Here is a 22,253-nt window from a genome sequence, read left to right as displayed (position 1 = left end):
TATTTAATTACTTAAAACGCACATAACTCCGAAAAGTTAGAGGTAGGTGCCCAGGATCGAACCCCCTACCTCAGACTAGAATCGGACGTCCTAACCAGTAGGCTATCGCAGCACATGGCCAGCGTGGTAATCTATGGCCAAAACCCTTCTCACTCTGAGAGGAGACCCGTGCTCTGTAGTGAGCCGGCGATGGGTTGATCATGATGATTTGCTTGACGCTGGCCCAGTGCAGATTGGTAGACTTCACACACCTTTGAGAACACGGAGAACTCTCAGCATGCAGGTTTCCTCACGATGTTTTGATTCATTTAATTGGTTTTTTAAAAACGCACATAACTCCGCCCGGGATTGAACCACCGAACCCGGACCCCCGGAAAAGGAGGTGGACTCTTAACCACAAGGCTGTCACCGCTTAAAACGCACCTAACTCCGAAAAGTCGAGGTGTATGACCGGGATTGAACCCCGGAAACTCGATTAGAGGCCGACGTGGCAGTAAATAACTTTCGGATGTGGCATGCAATTCCGAAATACGGTGTTTTACACCAAGCAAGATAAAATCTAAAAATGCATTAACAAGATAGTACTTATATTTAGCAATAAGCAATCGAAAAATGTTAATTTCAGTTTATAAAATTACTAGATGATGCCTGCGACTTCGTCTGCGTGGATTTATTTTTTCAAAAATCCCGTAGAAACTCTTTGGTTTCCGGCATAAAAGTAGCCTATGTCACTCTCCAGGTCTTTTACTATATAGGTACCCATGCAAAAAATCACGGCGATCCGTGGCTCCGTTGCGTTGTGATTGAAGGACAAACCAACAAACCAATAAACAAACATACAAATACACTTTCGCATTTATAATATGGGTAGTAGTGATATACCTACCTAATGAATTTTATAATTCGTTTTAAAGATTTTATTTTTTTATCTGTTCTACAAAATATTCTAAACGCTACGAAGCTGATGACGCCATGATGAATTCCGCCTGTGACGTCACATGGATTGAAGTTGTAATGTACATATTTCACTTTGAAAATGTCGTTGTTTAACAATCCGTGTGACGTCATCACAGCTCATGAAACTAAAAAGATGGCGGGTAGCGTTTTCGCGGCGCAATTTGAAATGCAAAATTTAAATGTATTTCAAATCAAATGCACTTATCGATCGAATGAAATTTTTGTAAATTTTTTGGTAGTTAAATTATCACTTTAGGATAAAATTAAAACACTTTTCAAAAATTTTGTTATTATTTTTTGATACAGAAATGCATCATCTGTAACTGAACTCTACTAGATATTATTATCCATGCAAAAATCACGTCGATCTGTTGCTCTGTTGCAACGTGATTGAAAGGCAATCTATCAAACAAACACACTTTGGCATTTATAATATGGATAGTGATTGTTATATAAATATCATGTAAGTAGGTATAAATAATAATTAATCTTCTAAATATTAATAACCTTAGTCGGATCGACAAGCAGGAATAATTATTATCGGTCGACCTTCGCTAGAGACAGCAATACATCGTGGCTAACAACTAACAAGCTGTTTGCATTGAAGGTACAAAACAATCAGAAATCTAGAAAATACTTTATTCTACTTCCGTTCATTGTATCGGCTTTAGCTGCTGTGATAGCCTTGTCGTTAAGACGTCCACCTCCTAATCGGAGGTCGAGAGTTCGATCCCGGGCACGCTCCTGTAACTTTTCGGAGTTATGTGCGTTTTAAGTAATTAAATATCACTTGCTTTAACGGTGAAAGAAAACATCGTGAGGAAACCTGCCTGCTTGAGAGTTCTCCATAATGTTCTCAAAGTTGTGTGAAGTCTACCAATCCCATTGTAATTGCTAGCCCAGTTGCAGCAATAGTTGAGAAGCAAAACATCGTGAGGAAACCTGCATGCCTGAGAGTTCTCCATAATGTTTTCAAACGTGTGTGAAGTCAACCAATCCGCACTTAGCCAGCGAAGTAGACTATGGCCAAAACCCTTCTCATTCTGAGAGGAGACCCGTGCTCTGTAGTGAGCCGGTCATGAGCCGATGATGATGGACTAGCTGCTGTCCGCGTATCCTCTCGCAAGTCTTTCAAGTTAAAGGCGCGTAGATGCTGTATAGATCGAATTCGTGAAAATAGTTTCCGAGATTAGCCCGAAGAGCCTTCTAGCCAAGAAGCTAAGAGCGCTTGCCTAGAAGATACAGGGCATCTTCTAGGCAAGCGCACTCTATCTTAGGCTGCATCATCACTTGTCAGCTGGTCTGATTGCAGCCAAGCGCTACGTAGTCTATAAAATAAATAAATAAAGACTAGCGAGTAGTGACCCGCCCCGGCTTCACACGGGTAGCTTATTAAAATTTTCGTAAGGGTCTAGATTTTTTAATGAAAATATAATAGAGCCTATGTCACTCAGGAGTCAGGAATAATGTACCTTTATACTGGTGAAAGAATTTTCATAATCGGTTCAGTAGTTTCAGAGATTATTTACTACAAACAAACTTACAAACTTTACCTCTTTATAATATTAGTATAGATACATAAAATATGTAGTGACAATGACTTCTACGATGGTGTAGTGATGATTGAATTTACTTCTGTACCTAAATGTATAATTTTTATTTTTTTATTTTTTTTATGATAAATAATATAATCTCTGAAGTGAAAGAATACCTAAGTAGGACCTAGGTATTGCAGCAAATAACTAAGTACTTTTAGAAAGAAGTTTATGTAATAGCATTTATCGCTTAACCAATCATTTCATAACGCCCGTTACTGCAAAGGTCTTATCATCCTAATTGCTATTGCTAAACGTATTGCTATTCACCATGATCAACCCATAGCCGGCTCACTACAGAGCACCGGTCTCCCCTCAGTATGAGAACGGTTTGGCCACCACGCTGGCCAAGTACAAATTGACAGACTTGAGAATGAGAACATTATGGAGAACGGACACGACAGACAGACATATACAACGAAGTATCCTATAAGGGTTCCTTTTTTCCTTTTGAGCTACGGAACCCTAAAAATAATAACTACATAGGTATCTACTTCTTTACGTGTGAATTTTGCTTAACTATTATATGCGTAAATTTTTTTTATGTTAATTTTCTTTTGTTAAAAATATTAACGAAGTAGGTACTTATCTAATAAAATATTACGACCATTTTAACGGTCATGAATTTGAATATTTTGCAAATATTGAAGATACTTAATTGGTTTTTTTTCTTTACAGAGTTCAGATCACGGAAGCAGAACGATGCAAGCTTATCTGTCATAATATATTTTGAAAAAATAAAGTATGGCCGAGAAGAAAATTGAGATCGTTCCCACGAGGACCATGGCGTGTGAGAAACAGAAGCAGCCGGTGTCGCCATTTTTAAGACAGGTATTCCACTCGCCTCTTAACCGGGAGGTCGGGGGTTCAATCCCGGTCACGCACCTCTCTCGACGCCTCGGAGTTACTATGTGCGTTTTAAGTATTAAGTAAATATCACCTGCATTAATGGTAAAGGAAAAATCGTGAGGAAACCCGCATGCCTGAGAGTTTTCCATTACGATATCAAAAGTATGTGGAGTATGTCAATCCGCACTTGGCCAGCGTGGTAGACTATAGCCAAAACCTTTTTTTACAAAAGATCATTTGACAAATATTCTATTACCAAATATTTTACTTCGCAAATGTGCTGAATGTTAAAACATTTTTTTTAAATAGAGATAGCGAGCAAACGAGCAGGCGGGTCACCAGTCAGTGATTACCGCCGCCCATGAACATTTGCAGCACCAGAGGAACTGCCGATGCGTTGCCGGCCTTTTAGGAATTTGTTGGCCCGCCCCTTGAATAACCCCATGTTGTAATCTAGTGGGAACACCGCCGATGGGAGTTGGTTCCACAGTTTGCATGTACGTGGAAAGAAGGATCTGGCACAGCGGACGGTCGAAGTGCACCAGACACCCGGGTGGTGAGGGTGAATTTCCTTATCCAACCACTTCCCAGTTCCCACCATTGAAAGTCGTTGGTCGAGCGGATTAGAGGTCGTCCTTATTTTGTCCAGGCACTGCGCTTGCCTAAGTATTATGTTCTGGGGCATGAGCATGATCATCATCATCATTAGCCTGTGGACTTCCACTGTTGGACATAGGCATTCCCTAAATAGCGCCACCACACCCGGTCCTCAGCCTTCCTCGTCGGTCCGTCGTGCTAGAGTGCGTCCCACACTACGCTTGCTTATACGTGGTCTCCACTCAAGGACTTTCCGGCTCCAACAGCCAACGCCTCTACGTCAGGCATGACCTGCCCACTGCTACTTCAGCTTGCTAATAGTTTGGGCTATGTCAGTGACCTTGGTTCTCCCGCGAATCTCCTCATTTCGGATCTTATCTCTCAGAGAAACTCCTAATGAGCGTGATGTACAAAGTTAATCACAGAGCCTGTGAACGTGCATTTGGCGATGCTGTTGCTACGGATGCTATTCTACCAAACTAAAACAAAACTAAACAAACTCGTGATCAGCAGAGGACTTCTAAATTATAATTTTGTTACCTTTCTATAGTTGCAAGCAGTGAGTGGTGTGGTGATGTACATGATCGGCACCGGCGCCAACATCGCGTACCCTGGCGTGCTGCTGGAGCAGTTGCGACAACCTGACTCCGCCCTGCGACTGACGCCAGAACACGAGTCCTGGATAGGTGAGACCAGACCTTTTCTTCTTCTAAGCAGATTTGACTCCAATTATGGCTCCAGGATCAAGATTTCCCGGCAAGCTTCTTACTTCTTGGGATGAACGCCGGAGCGTAACACAGTTTTGCATCTTTTCATCAATCTGGCAGGTTGAAATGGTAATCATGGAGAGAACTCGCGTCACACCCCGCACCCGCTAACCCGATGCCGGCGAGCGCGGGTGACGTGCGGGTGTGCGGGGCATCCTCCCGCCTCATACCCCGATTGCCATCTCAACTTGTCACGGACTATAGGTATCTGCAAAATACGTACCTTACCGTATTTAATCCACGCAGCATCAGGTCAAATACTTAAGGATACCATTACGTACAATACAAATTACAAATTCCATACCACCATTACAAATTCCTAAAAGGCCGGCAACGCATCGGCGGCTCCTCTGGTGCTGCAAATGTTCATGGGCGGCGGTAATCACTTAACATCAGGTGACCCGCCTGCTCGCTTGCTCGCTATATCTATTAAAAAAAAAAAAAAAAAAACGTTTTCAACCAAAATACTTATAGTAACATAACTATAATTTCCGTGATTAGAACGAACAAGCAATTTCATGTCATGACGTCTTCATGAGTTACATACATAATGACAGCTGTTTATGTAATTTGCCAGCTTGAACCGTGACTAGAATAATTGCTTTGTGACAAATCGTTTTGAAGCGTGTTGGCATCTGGAGAATACGTTCCCTCACTATTGCTATAGATGGACAGAACATTCCGGTGACCACAATAATATACCTACTCGTATATATTATATATACGAAGGAGTGATACAAATGGATCCGCGACATGGGCCTCGAAAGTTTAGAATCACTCATTGGGTGATAGAGAGAGTTATGCATGGAGTTCTAAAACAAATCTGAAATGAGGAGATGCGAGGGCAAATAGTTCGAAAATCCGTTAGACATTGGTGTCCCAAGGTGCTAAAATGGTGACCTCGGACCATCGGAAAGTGCAGCATTGGAAGACTGTCTACAACATAGCATCCTCAGATAGACATGCGGCATCAGACGCAAGGAGCCGCTGGATTCAGCTGCGCAAGACTGTGGCGTGTGGAAGTCCCTGCAAGAGATGTATGGCGCTGTGGATGTCTGTCGGTTGATGATGACAATGATACTAAAGAGAATGTGTAATAGTGTCCTCTAGAATAGACCTATATCAAGTTCAGCAGTGGATGCATGACAACAATTGAGATTGTAATAATGCAGGTTTTACGAAAACGAACCCGCTGTGCACCAGATAAATGCCTTCCATATCCAGCGACTTGCCGTCACCCCCTCTCATAAACTTCATAAGAAGGTGGAAAAGTAATTGATTATTTCCTTAGTATTTAATAGCATGACCTTTGTCAGTTACTTAATAGGTTAACCCATAGGGTGATCTAATAGCAAATTTATTACAGTGACTATTTTTTTTTCGCAGTTTTTCTGCCAAAACTCGGTGACATGTTATTAGATGACTTGTGAATTTTGTGATATGTCTTGATTGTTAGCCGCTATTGCGTAAACCACTTCAATAGGACAAAAAACAATCGAACATTACTTACCATTACAAACTTGTTTTGTTTTTATAAATTGACAACTGAGTTTAACTTTTTGCTTGCGTCAATAGAACTAACATAAAATATGAATAGGTAGTTAGGTAAGAAGGTACTTATTACGAAAATAAGCATGTAATAAATCTATTTATCCACAAAATTTGCAACCAAAACCACAGAATATATTAGAATATACCTATCAGCTGCGGCCTGCGATTCGTTTGATGTAGCTTGTCAACCTACTGTAAGATCTACCAACGATGCACTTTGCGACGCGAATTTGCCATTCTGGCACCTTGCTGTTGGATAGATGCACCCCACCGTGCATCTATCGAATTTTTAAACTATGTACCCTACCCATAACTATTTCAGCTTTGCAACCCGTTTAGGTATGTCGATTACTCTGATTTGATCACGTAGAAAAACTACAAGCATAGCTTGCGCATCATCCACTGAGTGACTGGGCTTTCTTATGAAGATGTCATCACTGGCACCACGCATTGTTCAAAGACTTTGGTCTTCAAGCAATGAGGGATCATGAAACCTCTCGGAATGGCATAATTATTAAGGTGATTCCTACCTCTGTGGGCGCAATACTGTAAACATCATCTGCAGTACTGGACTGGGGGAGACATTGAATTTAGACAAACATAACTCAAAGCTCAGTGTTCCTCCTATACAAATCAGATTAACGCCACGCCACTGGTTTACTCAAAAACTTATAATCAGGGTTACACAAACCAAAAAACCAAGTTTAATCTTTTTTTTGACCAAATGGGTATATAGGCTTGCGCAATTGACTGTAGTCACACCACTCCCATCATGTGAATCAACCCCCCATCGGCGGTGTTACCACTAGATTACAACATGAGGTTATTCAAGGGGCGGATCAACAAATTCCTGAAAGGCCGGCAACGCATCGGCAGTTCCTCTGGTGCTGCAAATGTTCATGGGCGGCGGTAATCACTTCATCAGGTGACCCGACCCGCCTGCTCTTTTGCTCGCTATCTCTATTAAAAAAATTAAAAAAATATCCAATTTCAGCATCCATCCTGGGCCTGGCTCTGATCTCTGGTATCCTGACAGCACCATTCTGCCTGCAGAAGCTTGGTCGAAGACTGACAAACCAGCTCAGCACGCTGCCAACCATGGCAGGCTGGGCATTGCTGCTGACTGCTAAGGATCCTATTGCCCTACTCATGAGTAGATCTCTGCAGGTAATTTCTATCTATTGGCAATAAAAATAATCGATTGCAGCATCAATTTGGGCCTGATTCTAACTTTTGGAGAGCATGACAGTTGAGAAATTATTCACGCGTGGGATCAGGTATAAGTAACTATAATAATTACTAATCCCTGGTAGGATTGATTATATTGACTTTGTTGTTGAGTTTGTTGTAGGCTCTTCTCAAACCTGGGCGCGTTTGGAACCCTCGTAACTTTAGTTTTAAGTTTACGTAATTAATTATCACCATTACATCATCTTACAAACCCAACAATTGACCATGAAAACGTGTACAATAGTATTGAATTGAATTTGAATAAGTTAATTGACTTTATCTTTGACCTGACGGTGATGTACTGCTAGTAAAAGCTTGATCTGATAAATCAACTCAGTGCCTACTCTTCTTATCCTGCAAAGGAAAGGTTCTTTTAATAGTCATTTTAATCCAAACTCTGTTTCAAATTGTCTCTTTATACTAACGAATACATATATCTATATAATACGTTAAATTGGGAACGTGCACGCATAATAATTTATCGGAGTCAATGGAGTTAAGTGACACTACTTTACAATGTAAATACATTTACCGATAAAATATATCGATATCACAAACGGCCGGTTTTGTTCCAAGACAATTGGTAACAATTCTGAATGTGAGTAAAATATTAATCAAAATCAATTGACGAGACTGCCTCCGATATTTACTTCCGTGTTCATATAAGCTCTTTGACCTCATAAGTTATTCGTTAGTCGTAATGGATTGGTGCCCAGCTTCGCAACCCGTTGAGCTATGTCGGTTACTCTAGTTCTCCCACGGATCTCCTCATTCCCGATTTGATCACGTAGAGAAACTCCAAGCGCAGCTCTCTCCATCGCCCGCTGAGAGACCTTGAGCTTTCTTATGAGGCCCATAGTTAGAAACCATCTCTCGTAAGTCGTATCCAATTTATATCATCATTGGCAACACGCACTGTTCGGAGACTTTGGTCTTCAAGTACTAAGAATTTTGGAAAAGAAGACATCTCAAAGCTTCCGAAAAACCGACAGACGTTTGGGTTCCAAGGTGCTAGAATGGTGACCTCGCGTCGGAAAGCGCAGCGTTGGAGGAGGAGGTGCGTAGACAGACGGCATCAATGATCAAACGATTCGCAGGGAGCCACTGGATTTAGGGGGCGCAAGACCGTGGCGTGTCGAAGTTCCTACAAGAGACCTATGTCCAGCAGTGGACGTCTATTGGTTCATGATGATGATGATGACCATGTTTATACTGGCAAAATAAATGATTTTGATTCTGAGTGAAAAGTCTCGCCAGTCTGGGAGATTTCTTAATAAAAAATTTCAAGAAAATATATGATTTAGTATGAAATTTTAACGACATTACGGGATCTGTTGTTTTTACATAACCAATAATAACGTAAGTTGTAGTAACCTTGACATATCATGAACGATGCTCTTCTTATCTCGAGTGAGCTATCGTCTATCTGTTTTACATATTATTACATTAATTTCATTTCGTCATAATGTTTTGTAACATGCCCACTTCTTACGTCACAATGGTTTTGGACGTGGCTGGAGCTGGAACAAGAACGTATAGCGGAGATTTATGAATTTATTGAAGGGCTTTTTGGTCATCAGATTTTCGTTATAATTTAAATAGCTGATGCCCGCGACTTCGTCCGAGTGGAATTAGGTTTTTAAAAATCCAACTAACCTAACCTAACCTCGGCTTGCTGGGATGTTAAGAATATTTTCAAGACCTTATAAAGTCAAATATGGACGGTCAAAATCTGGATTTAAAATCATGTATTTCTCAATTCCAGGGGTTCGGCATGGGTTTACAAGCAGCCGCTGCTCCAGTCTCCATCGCTGAATACTCCGCACCAAAGCACCGAGGGGTATTCCTGGCAACCATCGCATTTTCCTTCGCAACCGGCATGCTGGTTGCCCACGTCTTCGGAACTATCCTATACTGGAGAACAGCTGCAGTGGCCTGTGGAAGCTTCTACGTCGTCTCTCTAATCCTGATCTCACTATCCCCAGAAACCCCACCGTATTTGGCTTCAGCAGGAAAATTCAACGAATGCCGAAAATCTTTCAGATGGTTAAGAGGCTACGACGAAGATGCCGAAAAGGAATTAGAAATCCTTCTCAACAGCCAAAAGAAACAGACGATAACCACACCTAAAGTCTCAAAGTTGAAGTATTACGCAGATGTAGTTAGGAAACCTGAGTTTTACAAGCCAACTATGATAATGATGTTCATGTTTGTGCTGTTTCAAGTGTCTGGTATGACTGTTATACCGTCGTATACAGTCTCAATAATGAACGAAGTAACTGATGGGCAAATAGAATCTTATACCAGTATGCTAATGGTAGATGTTGTACGTTTTATCAGTGCTGTGATAGCTTGTATTGTAATCAATAAGTTGAACCGACGTACAGTCCTATTTTCGGGGATATGTATCAGTGTAGCATCCTTGTTTACTACGTCATCGCTTTTGTACTTAAAAGATTTCGGGTATATACCTGATGCTTATAAATGGACGCCGGCTATACCGACTCTTTTATATATTTTCGGTAAGACTTTAGGAATCTTGCCTATACCTTGGGCGATAGCTGGAGAAATCTTCCCATTAGACTATAGATCTCTCGGAAGTGGTATTTCAGGTCTTACATTATCTCTCATGTTTTTCCTGGTAGTTAAAACTGCGCCTTCCTTGTTTAGTGCAATCGGTGTGAAGGGTACATTTTGTGTTTATGGATCATGTATATCAATATGTGGAGTTTTCTTGTACTTTCTACTCCCAGAGACTAAGGGTAAAACGTTGTATGAAATCGAGTGCCATTTCAAAGGGGTGAAAGATAAAGTAGTACAGATAGAAATGTGTGAAAAGGATAGAATGTTAGACTTAGAGAAGGTAGAAGAGGGATGATAGAGTGAATGAAAGATACAGGAAAAGCCTCCCAGCTTCAAAAAGCTGGCCCTGTAGTTAGTAGGAGTATGGATAATCATTATCCATATCCATACTAATATTATAAATGTGAAAGTGTCGGTCTATCTGTACTAGCCTTTAACGGTCCATCCGTTTTACTGATTATGACGAAATTTTCTACAGAGATAACTTGCATCCCGGGAAACGACATAGGACTTTTGGTCCCGGAAAATCAAAGAGCTCCCGCGAGATTTTTAAAAAACCTTAATCTACATGGAAGAAGTTACGAGCATTATCTACTTGATGCAGAGATAGCTTAGCTTGTATCTTTGGAGATTCACAGACTACTTTTTATCCGGGAAAATTCAGATAACCTACGAATTTTCATAAACCTAATTCCACGCGGAAGGAATCACGGGTATCATCAAGTGTTAATGTAAAATTTTGTTCTAGAATGGTTTTATGGAAAACATAAATTATATTGGTAAAAAACATGAAAAGTTTACCTTAAAATACTTAGTTCAAAATATTTCATGCTCCTTGAATTTTAAGATCAAATATGTGTAAATTATGCTAAGTTGAATTGATCAAGAGGCTACATGCTATTAGTAGGTTAACTTTATATGAAGAGTGAAACTCTTAAAAAAAAAAGCTTAATAAAAGATAAAAGGTCATTTGTTCCAAAACATTTTTAGATAATAGCCACTTGGTTTACACACATATCATGCAGGCGCCTATAATCATCTATAACGCGTTAAATTTAACTCCTCACACGCCATTTTCACTTTTTGTGTCAAATTTCATGTCATAAGTGCACTTTTATTCTTTAGTATTTTTTTTTATGGCGCGCATCTGCACCAAGCGGGCGCAATTTACTTCGCCAATGTCGTGTGGAATTAAAGAGACACAGTCTTTATTTTAAAGGTGAACGTACTTTTGACATGACAGTTGACACATAGAGTTAAAATGGTGCGTGAGTAGTCATTTTGGACGGAATTTACCTACATAATATATTGGCAATGCGATAATTCAAATAAAAAAACAATGAACGCAATCGATTTTTATTTTCGTCACTTATAAGTCCCGCAAATTGCTAATGCGCGTAGCTGTCATTTTAGTGACGTCAGCACTAGACTGAAGTTTCTAGCTGATGGTATATTTTTATTTCGGCTGACGTCAAAATGACGTCATTTCAATGTTAATGAGACGTGGTTCCAGCGCAATAGCAATTTGCGGGACTTATACTAAGTACACTTCGCAAACACAACACGATAGAATGAATGAGTTTACAGCGTTTATTGCATCATATCGTCTTTATAATCACAGCACATACTACGCACATAGTTTATACCTGTGGCCGAGTGGTTGACAGGAGAAATCTTACCAAACACTGTAACTGGTTCGAAACCAGGTCACGACCACGTCCGAATTGTGGCTTAATTGTACACAATCTCTAAACTAAAATGGCTATTACTTTCTCCATATTAGTATTACTTCCTATTACTATTAATTCTCCCTGCAGAACAGGTTAGAAATATTAATTAATAAGCCCATTAATCTTACTAAATAGCATAGCCTAGTAATTAAGACGTCCGTCTCCTATACGAGAGGTCGGAGGTTCTATCCCTCTAACTTTTCGGAGTAAGCAATTTAATATCAATTGATTTAACGGTAAACATCGTTAGGAAACCTGAATGCCTGAGAGTTTGCATAATATTCTCAAAAGTATGTGAAGTCTACCTCTCCGCTTTTGGCCAGCATGGCAGACTATGGCCTAAGCCCTTCTCATTCCGAGAGGAGACCTGTGCTCAGTTGTGAGCCGGCAATGGTTTGGTCAAGATGATAATTGTCTTACTGAAACTTATGCACTAAAATTGTGTTTACCTACAATCTATTACGTGCTTTATAGGAAAGGAAAAGAATGAGAAAACCCACGATGATACCTACCCTGGGGTAGCGGACTCTTTATAAAGTTACACAATGATAGATCTCATTGGACATACTTTGCCCGCTGTAGGATTTTATTTAATACAGAATATGAGAACTGCATCTACGCATTTCACCATTGATTTGTCCTTTAAGAGGTTCTCTACTCTTATGGTCTGCAGGAGTCAACCCTCGGAAGCTGTCCTCAATCTCTTGAAGTGTCCTGTCTTTCGTTTCTGGCATCATAAAGTAAATAACCACTAAACACGCTGTCACAATTCCAGCGTACAATAAATAAGTCAACGGTAACCCCATAGACTGAATTAGAACAGGGAAACATTTAACAGCAATAAAAAAATTCATAGACAAAGCTAAAACGCTGATACCACCTCCTAAAGCCCGATACTCCAAAGGAAATATCTCGCCCGATATCGCGAACGGTATCGAAGAAATGCCTACAGTTAAAGAACACATGTATAAAGCTATTAACACTATAGGTACCCATTGGTTATCGAATGGCAAAAAATCGTTCTGCTTACCATAAACATACAAACTCTTCCCTAAATAAGAAAGCACGCACACAGCACCACTGCTGAACAACAGAGTCCTCCTTCTCAACGTCTTCATCAAAAATACAGCTAATAAATTACAGATAAGTCTCTCCACATCCAGAAGCACCATTAAAAACTTCGCGTTTGCATCCGGCCCGACAACCTGGTGAATTATATCCATCGCATATGAACTCATAACATTGATCCCAGCAAATTGGAACATGGTATACAATAGAAACATGATGATTATAGGTTTGTAGAATTCAGGCTTTGTCGACGTTTTTCTTAAATACACAAAGAATCTTCTTATCTTCGTTTTAAGAGGCAGTTGTTCATCAATAACACTTGATTTCCTCTGCATTTGTTGTGCGGCAATCATGTTTTCAAATTCTGCTTTTTGTTCCGCATTCTTTCCCCTTAGCCAGTAGAAAATTTCCTCCCCTTCTTTAATCCTCCCTTTAGATATTAACCACGATGGAGATTCCGGATTATAAATTATAAGTAGGAGACTGGTGAATGTAATGAAGGAGCACATCAATGCGTTTTGCTCCCAACTAAAATACGCGCCTAGAGAATGCGTGAATAAAACTCCAATTGTTAGGGAAAGGGATACACTTGTTAAGAATGCTCCTCGATTCCTTGGATCTGTCATTTCTCCGATTATAATTGAGCCTAGAGGTCCAAGCATACCCATTGATATGCCTTGGAGGAGCCGTGCGGTGATCAGCCCAGCTACATTGTTGACTAAGAGGAGCAGGAACCAGCCGCTGAGGACGGGCAATGTGGTCAGCAAATGACACTTCTTCCTTCCCCAGGTGTCCATGAGTGGTGTGATGATGAAGTTCCCCATGATCAACGCGAAGCCCACGATGGAAGCTGAAACATTTTTAAATCATTTCATTTAATCTTGTTCCATGAACTTCTCTCTACCGGAACTCTCTAACTTCTCGTACCGGAACGCTAAATCGCTCGGCGGTACGGCTTTACCAGTAGGGTGGTAACTAGTCACGGCCATAGCCTCCCACAGGACCAGATCAGAGGAAATTTAGAAATTATAAAATTCCAAATTTTTCCCTGCTGGGAATCGAATCAGGGACCTCCCACTGATAAGACCACAACGCTCACCACTGCGCCAGGGAGGTCGTCAAACCTTAGGGAGGTGCAGTGGTTACAACTATAGTAAACTTGTTAATACGAGTACTAGTAGAGATGGAAATTGGAATAGCAGGGAAGATACATACCGATCCATGACTCTTCGCTGGTGGTGACCTGGATTTGAGATTCGGGTCTGCGCAGGCTGGGGATGAGCACGGCGGAGAAGCCGATGACACAACCGTGAGCGGTGATGTTCACTGCTACACTGGCAGTCAGGAAGCACTGGAAACAGAAGATGATTCATTTTTATTCCGATACAAGTAAACCCATGATTGCACCTGGTAAGTGATCATGCAGTCACCCCGCTCCCACTTGTCGGTTGTAGGGCCCGGATTTTAACCGGATGTTCCAACAGCAGAACATTTTATATGAAGCTATTCACACTTGTGTCAAACCGCTACTGCGACTGGAAAATCCGATTAAAATCCGGGCCTGACAAACGACAAGTGGGAACGGGGAGGCTAAGAAGGAGTGTGGCAGTTTAATGAAACCCATCGCAACGGAACGCTAAATCGGCTTTGAAATTGAATTTTAACACGGCTTTGCCAGTATGGTGGCCACAGCCAAAGCCTCCCAGATTAGAGCCAAATTATAAATTACAAATTCCCAAATTGCTTCTGCCGGGAATCGAACTTGGGAGTTGGGACCTTAAACATATAAGACACAGTGGTGAGTGCTTTGTATTATACCTACCCAGCTTGCGTTCAAATGGCACAAATATTGGAAGATCAGCTGTAGATATCAAAAACAAAGCAAATATGTGAAAATGCGCTGACAATCTGAAGTTGTGTTTAGTAGCAAGGTTAATCCCAACAGGACCTTCTATATTAACCTTGATATCTTAAGATGAGTGCAATAAGTAGAACACGCTAATCTTATCAATACACTTCAGGATGATCATTGACATTCAAAGACGTTGGATGAATACGTAGATACGCATAAAATGTTTGATCTAAGTAATGATGTTTCTAATCAGCAACGATCATCATTCTGCTGGTCATCATAGTCCTAATTAAAATTTCATATTTCATTTATTCATTTGGTTTCATGTACATTGGATGGTGGATGCTTAGAGCTGCTACATATACATGCGGCCCTGTCAGGGCATTGCAAATACAATTTATTTTAGGTATAATATCATTATTAAAATCTAAATATATAGAACGAAAGGGTGACTGACTGACTGACTGACTGATCTATCAACGCACAGCTCAAACTACTGGACGGATCGGGCTGAAATTTGGCATGCAGATAGCTATTATGGCGTAGGCATCCGCTAAGAAAGGATTTTTGAAAATTCAACCCCTAAGGGGTGAAATAGGGGTTTGTAATTTGTATAGTCCACGCGGACGAAGTCGCGAGCATAAGCTAGTTTAAGATAAAATAAGAAGATTTAGTTTTTATGTATGCGTAAAATTTATCACCACTACATCATCTTGCAAATGCAACAACCGACTTCAAAAGTGTAATTTATTACCTATTTGGAATAAACCATTTGATTTGATTTGAAGGATGTAAGTAATAGAACTTAGCGACCTGGAAAATATTCTAATGGTCATTTGCGACTCATACGCTCCTGCGCTCCGCCTAAAGAAAGTACAGAAGTCGGTAGTGAGTGTGATCTTTTACAATAAAAGACCGCAATTGATTTTAAACATGCTTTTACACAAATTTAAAAATCTATTAAGTCTAAGCCTAAATGTAGTCCTGGAAAAGCATATTACTTACACAATCGAAGATTATGTAAGTAAAAGAGTTTCTTGCTGGTTCTTCTTAGTAGGAAAGACATTTCGAACCAGCGGTAGATGCTATTGAGGATTCAAAAGTACTTCTGAAGGTTTATTAAATAAAAATCTTTCGAGGTACCTATTTCTGTTTCATTATAATACTTTACCTGCCGATATAATATACTTATACCTAATCAATGGACATCAGTTGGAAAAATATATCTCGACTCTAGTATCATAAGGTCGGATGTGTACTTCCAACCAAACTCACTTTTTTACATAAAGGTAATGAGCATTTCGGGCTCTTTCTGCCAAGCTGACACCAGTATTTCTATCTCTTTTCGTTGCAAAGATAAATACATGCATAATGTCGTATCTGAACACATTCTAAAAATTTGGAGAACCATAATTATATTTTTTGACTTGCGTATGTATGCACCAAAGCAATGGAGAAAAATTATAGGTGTATTTTGAGTTCAACCATTATGCTACGAAATAAGTTTATTTGTCATACTAGCTGGTACTGCAGTTACGCACTTCTGCTTCTAAAATATGTAATAATTTTGTTAGGTAAAATCACAACAGATGTTATGCTTCGAATTTTTTGTATTAATATTTGGACTGTGAATCATTTAAGACTTTTGCCTTGTAATATAAATAATTTTGCAATAAAATTCATGGAAGTAAGTTGAAATAAAGCTTTTTGTTTGTGACTACATTAAAGTTGATGTGATTAATAGGTAAGAGATCCATCCTATTTCACCAAAATTTTGGACTAAACTGCGGGAAAAAAGTAAAGAGCCAGAATAAAGCTGAAGACATTTTGAAAATGTAGACTAGAAAATCTTTTAGGACCACGAAAATCACACCATGGAAATCTAAACATATATTATAATAATACCCCACTAAGCAAAAACCGTGCATTTATGGTGTTTTTTATGAATCATAGTTCAAATCATCAGTTCAAAAATTTATTGCCCTAGTTGTTAAGGTAGCCTTAAAAATGAGAGTACCTAATCAATTTTTTTCTTCTTTGCCCGTCTTATAATCGACCGAATTTGATATTAATCGAGAGCAGAAATTATAAGGCACCTACAATATGTGATGATAGTGATTCTAACGAAACATTCCTAACTATAGGAAGCTTTAGATTATGTTAATTTAAATATATATGTAGTATAAATTAATTTATTAATTAAACAACTAATAAAAGTGAAAGTAAAAAAATAAAAAAACCTAACTTAAACACGAAAGAAACAGTTTAAAAAAGTATCTGTTAAAAAGAACAGTCGTAACAGAAGCAATGGAATTTTCAAGAAAGCAGAAAGTATTTTTTTTATTACAAAAGTGGCAATGCCGGATTTGACTAACAGTAAATCCTTATACCTGCGTAGTTTCTGCACCTTAAAAACGATTCATGATGCTACCAGCAGTGTTGCTACTTTAATGTGGTCTGAAAACATCAGCTGCAGCGGAAGGAATAAAACAGTATCTTGTCTTATTTCATTAATCTACTAGAGAAGAAACAAAGTATTCTCGAAATTGTTGAAGAATTGACTTTGTGGTCTGACAATTGTGTTCGTCATAATCGGAGCATGATAATCGTTATGGCTTACTTATGATTACTATAAGGATTACCACACTAAAAAGTGATAAATCACAAGCTTTATGCTAAAATGCAACATGTACCTACGTGGAGTAAGATGTAATCCATGCACACATAGAAAAAAAGGGAACAGCTGAAAACAATGCAGATTACTAAACTAAGAGATTGGTCACAGTTTACAAGAACATGCGAAGGAAACAAAACTTTTTGATAAGTTTGATTTGGCACTACAACATATTTTTAAAGACCACATCCCTTTACAAAGGTGATATATCAGGACCGTTTGTTATATATATAAAAAAAAAAAAATTATTAAATAAATAAACACCCGCAATAATGCTGGGTGTTATTATTTTATAAAAACTACTTTAAAGAAGACTTTTTTGTATTTCATTAGTATGTTATAGGTACATATAAACTTAAAATTCTTCCCCGCTTTCGCCCAATATACGACATAATGAGAAACCATTATCCACTGTAAAAAATAACCAACTTTTGCAGTAGGTACCTGCTGACCTCCATTCTTACTTTACGTACCTAATCATTATAAGGAAAATCAGGCTATGTTGGCATGTTTTAGATTTCTATATTGATGTAACCGTCATGTATGCAATTCCACAAAAAATGTTTGGCCCACTGTAGGTTTCTAATTACTTTGTAATTTTTTTTTCAATTTTTGGCTGCTGTTTTTAATTAATGGGCTTTATTTGTGAATTTGTAAATTTTATTTTCATTCATTCAGAAGTCACAAGGTTAACACGGATGCAATGGTCAGACTATCGGGCGAATGCAATTATTATGTTTCAGATCTAACTAATCAGTTTCAGAAAAATCAGATAGGTACATTGTTGCTATCTCACAAAACTCCTAAATGATTTTTGTGAGATAACTACTGTGATCTTTTGTCCGAATATTACTTATGTATAATCAGTTAAGACGTATTATGAAATATTAAGTAATAGATCCGACTTTTATTTCAAATTTGTAATAGTAAAAATTGCAGCCATAAAGTCGGTTTACAACTTATGCACACAATTTTTTAGTACAGTTACGAATATTACCAGCATAAAGTCGCATATCGTCCATTTTGAAGAAATTGTGAGTTTATATTTTATTTATTAATGATAAAGTATTTCTAGTAATGGTTAATGATAGGTACAGTTAAGTGTTACATATTACAAAAACAACTGAAATTGTATCTCTAGTAGTTTAGAAATTATGACCCGATTTCCCTAGCATTTTTGTTTTGGCTCTCCTGAAAAGTAGCAAAAATCCACATCCGACCTTATGATACTAGAGTCGAGATATGAAGCGGATGATTATACCTTGGTAAAGTTGATTAAAATCTAATCTCTGATCTAATACATAGATAACCTTGGTAATTACAAAAACGAAATGGCGTAATTTTAATACAGAGGTTAAAATTTATCAATAATTATTTTGATAAAAATCATTTAAGCACCGAACAAGATAAAAGAACAGATAAAAAGTTCTTAAAACTAACAATATTTCAGTATTTCACCGTTAAGTGAATACATATTTCAAATGAAGACAGAGTTGGTAGGTAGGTAAGTTTTTGGTTTCGAAGAATTCTGATCATAGGTAGGGACCTACATTTCTTGATTTGATGTGCAATGTTATCGCACTTGTAGTTGCCGCCTTTCTGAACGGACGTCACGTGACAACTGTCGGGAAAGTATTACGAACATGACCGAAAAGTGTTTCGAAAAACGATCTGCGAGACTTTTGCACTTTGGCTCAGATAATCGGAGCGTGCAGACTGCAGACGTGTTATATCAATCTGTTACATTGCACTTAATTAATTTGATTTTAATTGAAACGAGATGACGTAAATTGTAACTAGGATTAGGAGATACACACGTCAAACATATTATAACACTCCTCTTTTTGGGTAGCGGGTTAGAAATGATACAGTGTAATTAGACGTGATAGAAGTTCAAACTCATACTTGGCCTAATACTCATCACGGTTCTCCTCTCAGAATGAGAAAGGTTTAGTAAATAGACCAAGTGCGCATTGACAGACTTCACACCTTTAAGAACATTATGGGGAACTCTCTGGTTTCCCCACGATGTTTTCCTTCCACGTTAAAGCCGAAGCTCCGAAAAGTTGAAGCTGCGAGATTGAACCCTTCAAATAGGAGGCGGACGTCTTAACGACTAGGGCCTAGACTGTCACGGCTATTATATTTACGGATTATCAAGGAACTACCGAATAAAGACACGAGGCCGCGTCAGAGATTAGGATCATTATTTGTTTTATGACCGAAAATCCTACAGGCAATAATTAATACTTTATCTTTGACAGATAGGTATCACGCCGTTGTAACTAACTGGTGTTTTTTACAGCCGATATAATAAGATAAGTAGTCCTTGACTTACTGAATAGCTAAGTTAATAATAGTGACACTTTCTTTCTCTACAGCTTCTACAAAAAACTAGCTTATGTCCGCGACGTCGTCCACATGGACTACTCAAATTTCAAACCCTTATTTTACCCCCTTAGGGATTGAATTTCCAAAAATCCTTTCTTAGCGGATGCCTTCGTCATAATAGCTACCTATCTGTGTGCCTTTCACCCTGATCCGTTCAGTGGTTTGTTCTATCAGTCAGTCAGCTTTTCCTTTTATGTATATAGATTCGGACAATCTATCAAGTGTTAACGATACGTATTTATTTATATGGGGTAGTATAGTCATCAACATACTTTAGAAATAGATGAAGCTCTAGGATACTACCCTGCAGTACCCCACCCTATTTTTAGTTTCTTGTAACTTATACATAAATCGTACCAACAAGCTGTCAGATCAATTTTGGAAACTATATCTGCATGTTAATGTCAAGTTGAAAAATATGATAAACTTTGATAAGATGTTAATCTAGTAGGTATATTCTAGAGATAATGTCAATCTGTATGAACGTCCATCTTAGGACAATATGTAGATACTTTGTTGAGGCCCGCATAAGAAAAATATTCCGTGACTTATTATCTTTTGTCAAATTAGTGTACGTGCGCATAACATAATTAGGAGATCCCGGGTTTGGTCAGTAATCAGTATAGCTAGTGTTTAGAATGTTCTCGTTTAACTCCGAGAGGTCGGGGCTTCGATTCCGGGCCGCACTTGTGGAGACCCGTACTCAGCAGTGTGGACGATGATAAATTTGTCTCAGTTCTAGTCAAACTCAAAATTCAAACTCAAATTATTTATTCAGAATCATAAGAGCGGAGCGAGACCAATAATTAATCTATGTTCAGAATTTTAAAAAAATTTACGCTTCCTTATTGTCAATTTTTTTTATTTGTAAGATGATATGATATAGTCGTGATAAATAATACGTACTTAAAACTAAAGCTACGAGGGTTCCAAACGCGCGCAGCTGAGACTGTCTGTAGTCTGTCTAAAAACCTAAAGTTTATATCTATAGTAATGTCAGCCGGTTGTGTCTAACTGTCTAATAATATTATGTAAATGATTGCTAAGCCTATTTAATCACCTGAAGTTCGGTAACTCCTGGTTGTAAATTACCTAAGTAGGTACTTACTATAAATTATAATAATAGATAGGTACTTACTTATACCTTACAATACCAAAAAAATTCACTTTTCAATTAGGTTTCTAATTTTTTGCTGTGTAATCGCGACAAGCATCTATGCTAATATAAATTAAAAATATTAGAGACTCTAGTAATAGTTTTTATTTTCAGGCAAACAAACCTAAAGTTTCTTTTGAATGAAGTAATGTCTGGAACTAATGGTCCAATTCTAAAGATTCTTTTACTGATTTTATTATTAGATACTTATTACTTACTAATCTATATATAAATGACTCGCGCGTTTTTAAAATTCTTGTTTGTCTGTTTGAACGGGCTAATCTTTGGAACGGCTGAACCTATTTTGACGGGAATCTCACAGACAAGTACCATAGGATGAGATTTGTAGGTTGGCCTGCATTTTGATTTTTCTTAGTTTTAATCTGCGACACTACCTTACTTTAAAATCATGTTTTTTTCGTTTAATTAATTTACGGAATCTAAATCCAAACAAAAAAGCGTGATAGCCTAGTGGTTAAGACGACGATCTCCTGTTCGGGGTGTTCAGAGTTCGATTCCGGGCATGCACCTCTAACTTTTTGGAGTTACTTATGTGCTTTTTAAACAATTAATATTAAGCATAAGCTAGTATTACATATGAAACATCGTGAGGAAACCTGCGTGCCTGTGACTTCTCCATAATTTCCTCAAAGGTGTGTGAAGTCTGCCAATCCGCAACTTGGACAACGTTGTGGACTTCTTCTGAGAGGAGACCCGTTCTCAGTAGTGGGACAGCGATGGATTAATGATGATTCACTTCATCATCATCATGATCATTCCATCGCCGGCTCACTACAGAGCACGGGTCTCCTCTCAGAGTGAGAAGGGCATTTTCCATAGTCTACCACGCTGGCCATGTGTGGATAGGTAGACTACACACACCATTGAGAACATTATGGAGAACTTTCAGGCATGCGGGTTTCCTCACGATGTTTTGCTTCACCGATAAAGCAAGTGATATTTAATTAGGTAATTTAAATGCACAAACTCCGAAAAGTTAGAGGTGCGTGCCCGGGATCGAACTCCCGACCCCTGATTAGAAGGCGGACGTCCTAACCACTAGGCTATCACAGCTTTTTGATGATTCACTTACCTGTCTCAAAACAGGCGTGTAGCTCCGATTCCCGTCGGTCTTCACCATTTTTTTGAAAATCCGAAAAATCAAAAACGCATTATCTCTCTCATAGTCGCTAATCAACTACTATACACCTACACTGTTCGACGTATACTCTCATATTGGATTAATTGTATAT

At 38.7% G+C, this 22,253-nt stretch overlaps 2 protein-coding genes across 3 annotated transcripts in view; one reads left to right on the top strand and one right to left on the bottom strand.

The window, feature by feature from the left end:
- The window catches only part of LOC117993198 (facilitated trehalose transporter Tret1-like), a 17,530-nt gene extending 6,052 nt beyond the window's left edge, over positions 1-11,478 (top strand). For both annotated transcript variants that reach the window (XM_069506598.1, XM_069506600.1), the window contains exons 2-5: positions 3,231-3,383; positions 4,549-4,684; positions 7,311-7,483; positions 9,312-11,478. In XM_069506598.1, coding sequence (XP_069362699.1) covers positions 3,297-3,383; positions 4,549-4,684; positions 7,311-7,483; positions 9,312-10,424 — 1,509 coding nt within the window. In that variant the 5' untranslated portion in view covers positions 3,231-3,296 and the 3' untranslated portion in view covers positions 10,425-11,478. The remainder of the gene's footprint in view (positions 1-3,230; positions 3,384-4,548; positions 4,685-7,310; positions 7,484-9,311) is intronic.
- LOC117993202 (facilitated trehalose transporter Tret1-like) lies at positions 11,058-22,253 on the bottom strand. Its single transcript, XM_034980954.2, has 3 exons — positions 22,094-22,253; positions 14,143-14,278; positions 11,058-13,777 (listed from the first exon to the last, which is right to left on the bottom strand). Exons 1-3 carry the CDS (start codon positions 22,139-22,141, stop codon positions 12,450-12,452), a joined length of 1,512 nt encoding a protein of 503 aa, XP_034836845.1. The 5' UTR covers positions 22,142-22,253; the 3' UTR covers positions 11,058-12,449.

The sequence above is a fragment of the Maniola hyperantus genome, chromosome 23 (assembly GCF_902806685.2).
Source record: "Maniola hyperantus chromosome 23, iAphHyp1.2, whole genome shotgun sequence".
Lineage (NCBI taxonomy): Eukaryota > Metazoa > Arthropoda > Insecta > Lepidoptera > Nymphalidae > Maniola > Maniola hyperantus.
Note: the sequence above shows the minus strand (reverse complement) of the source record. Positions and strands in the feature narration are given on the sequence as shown.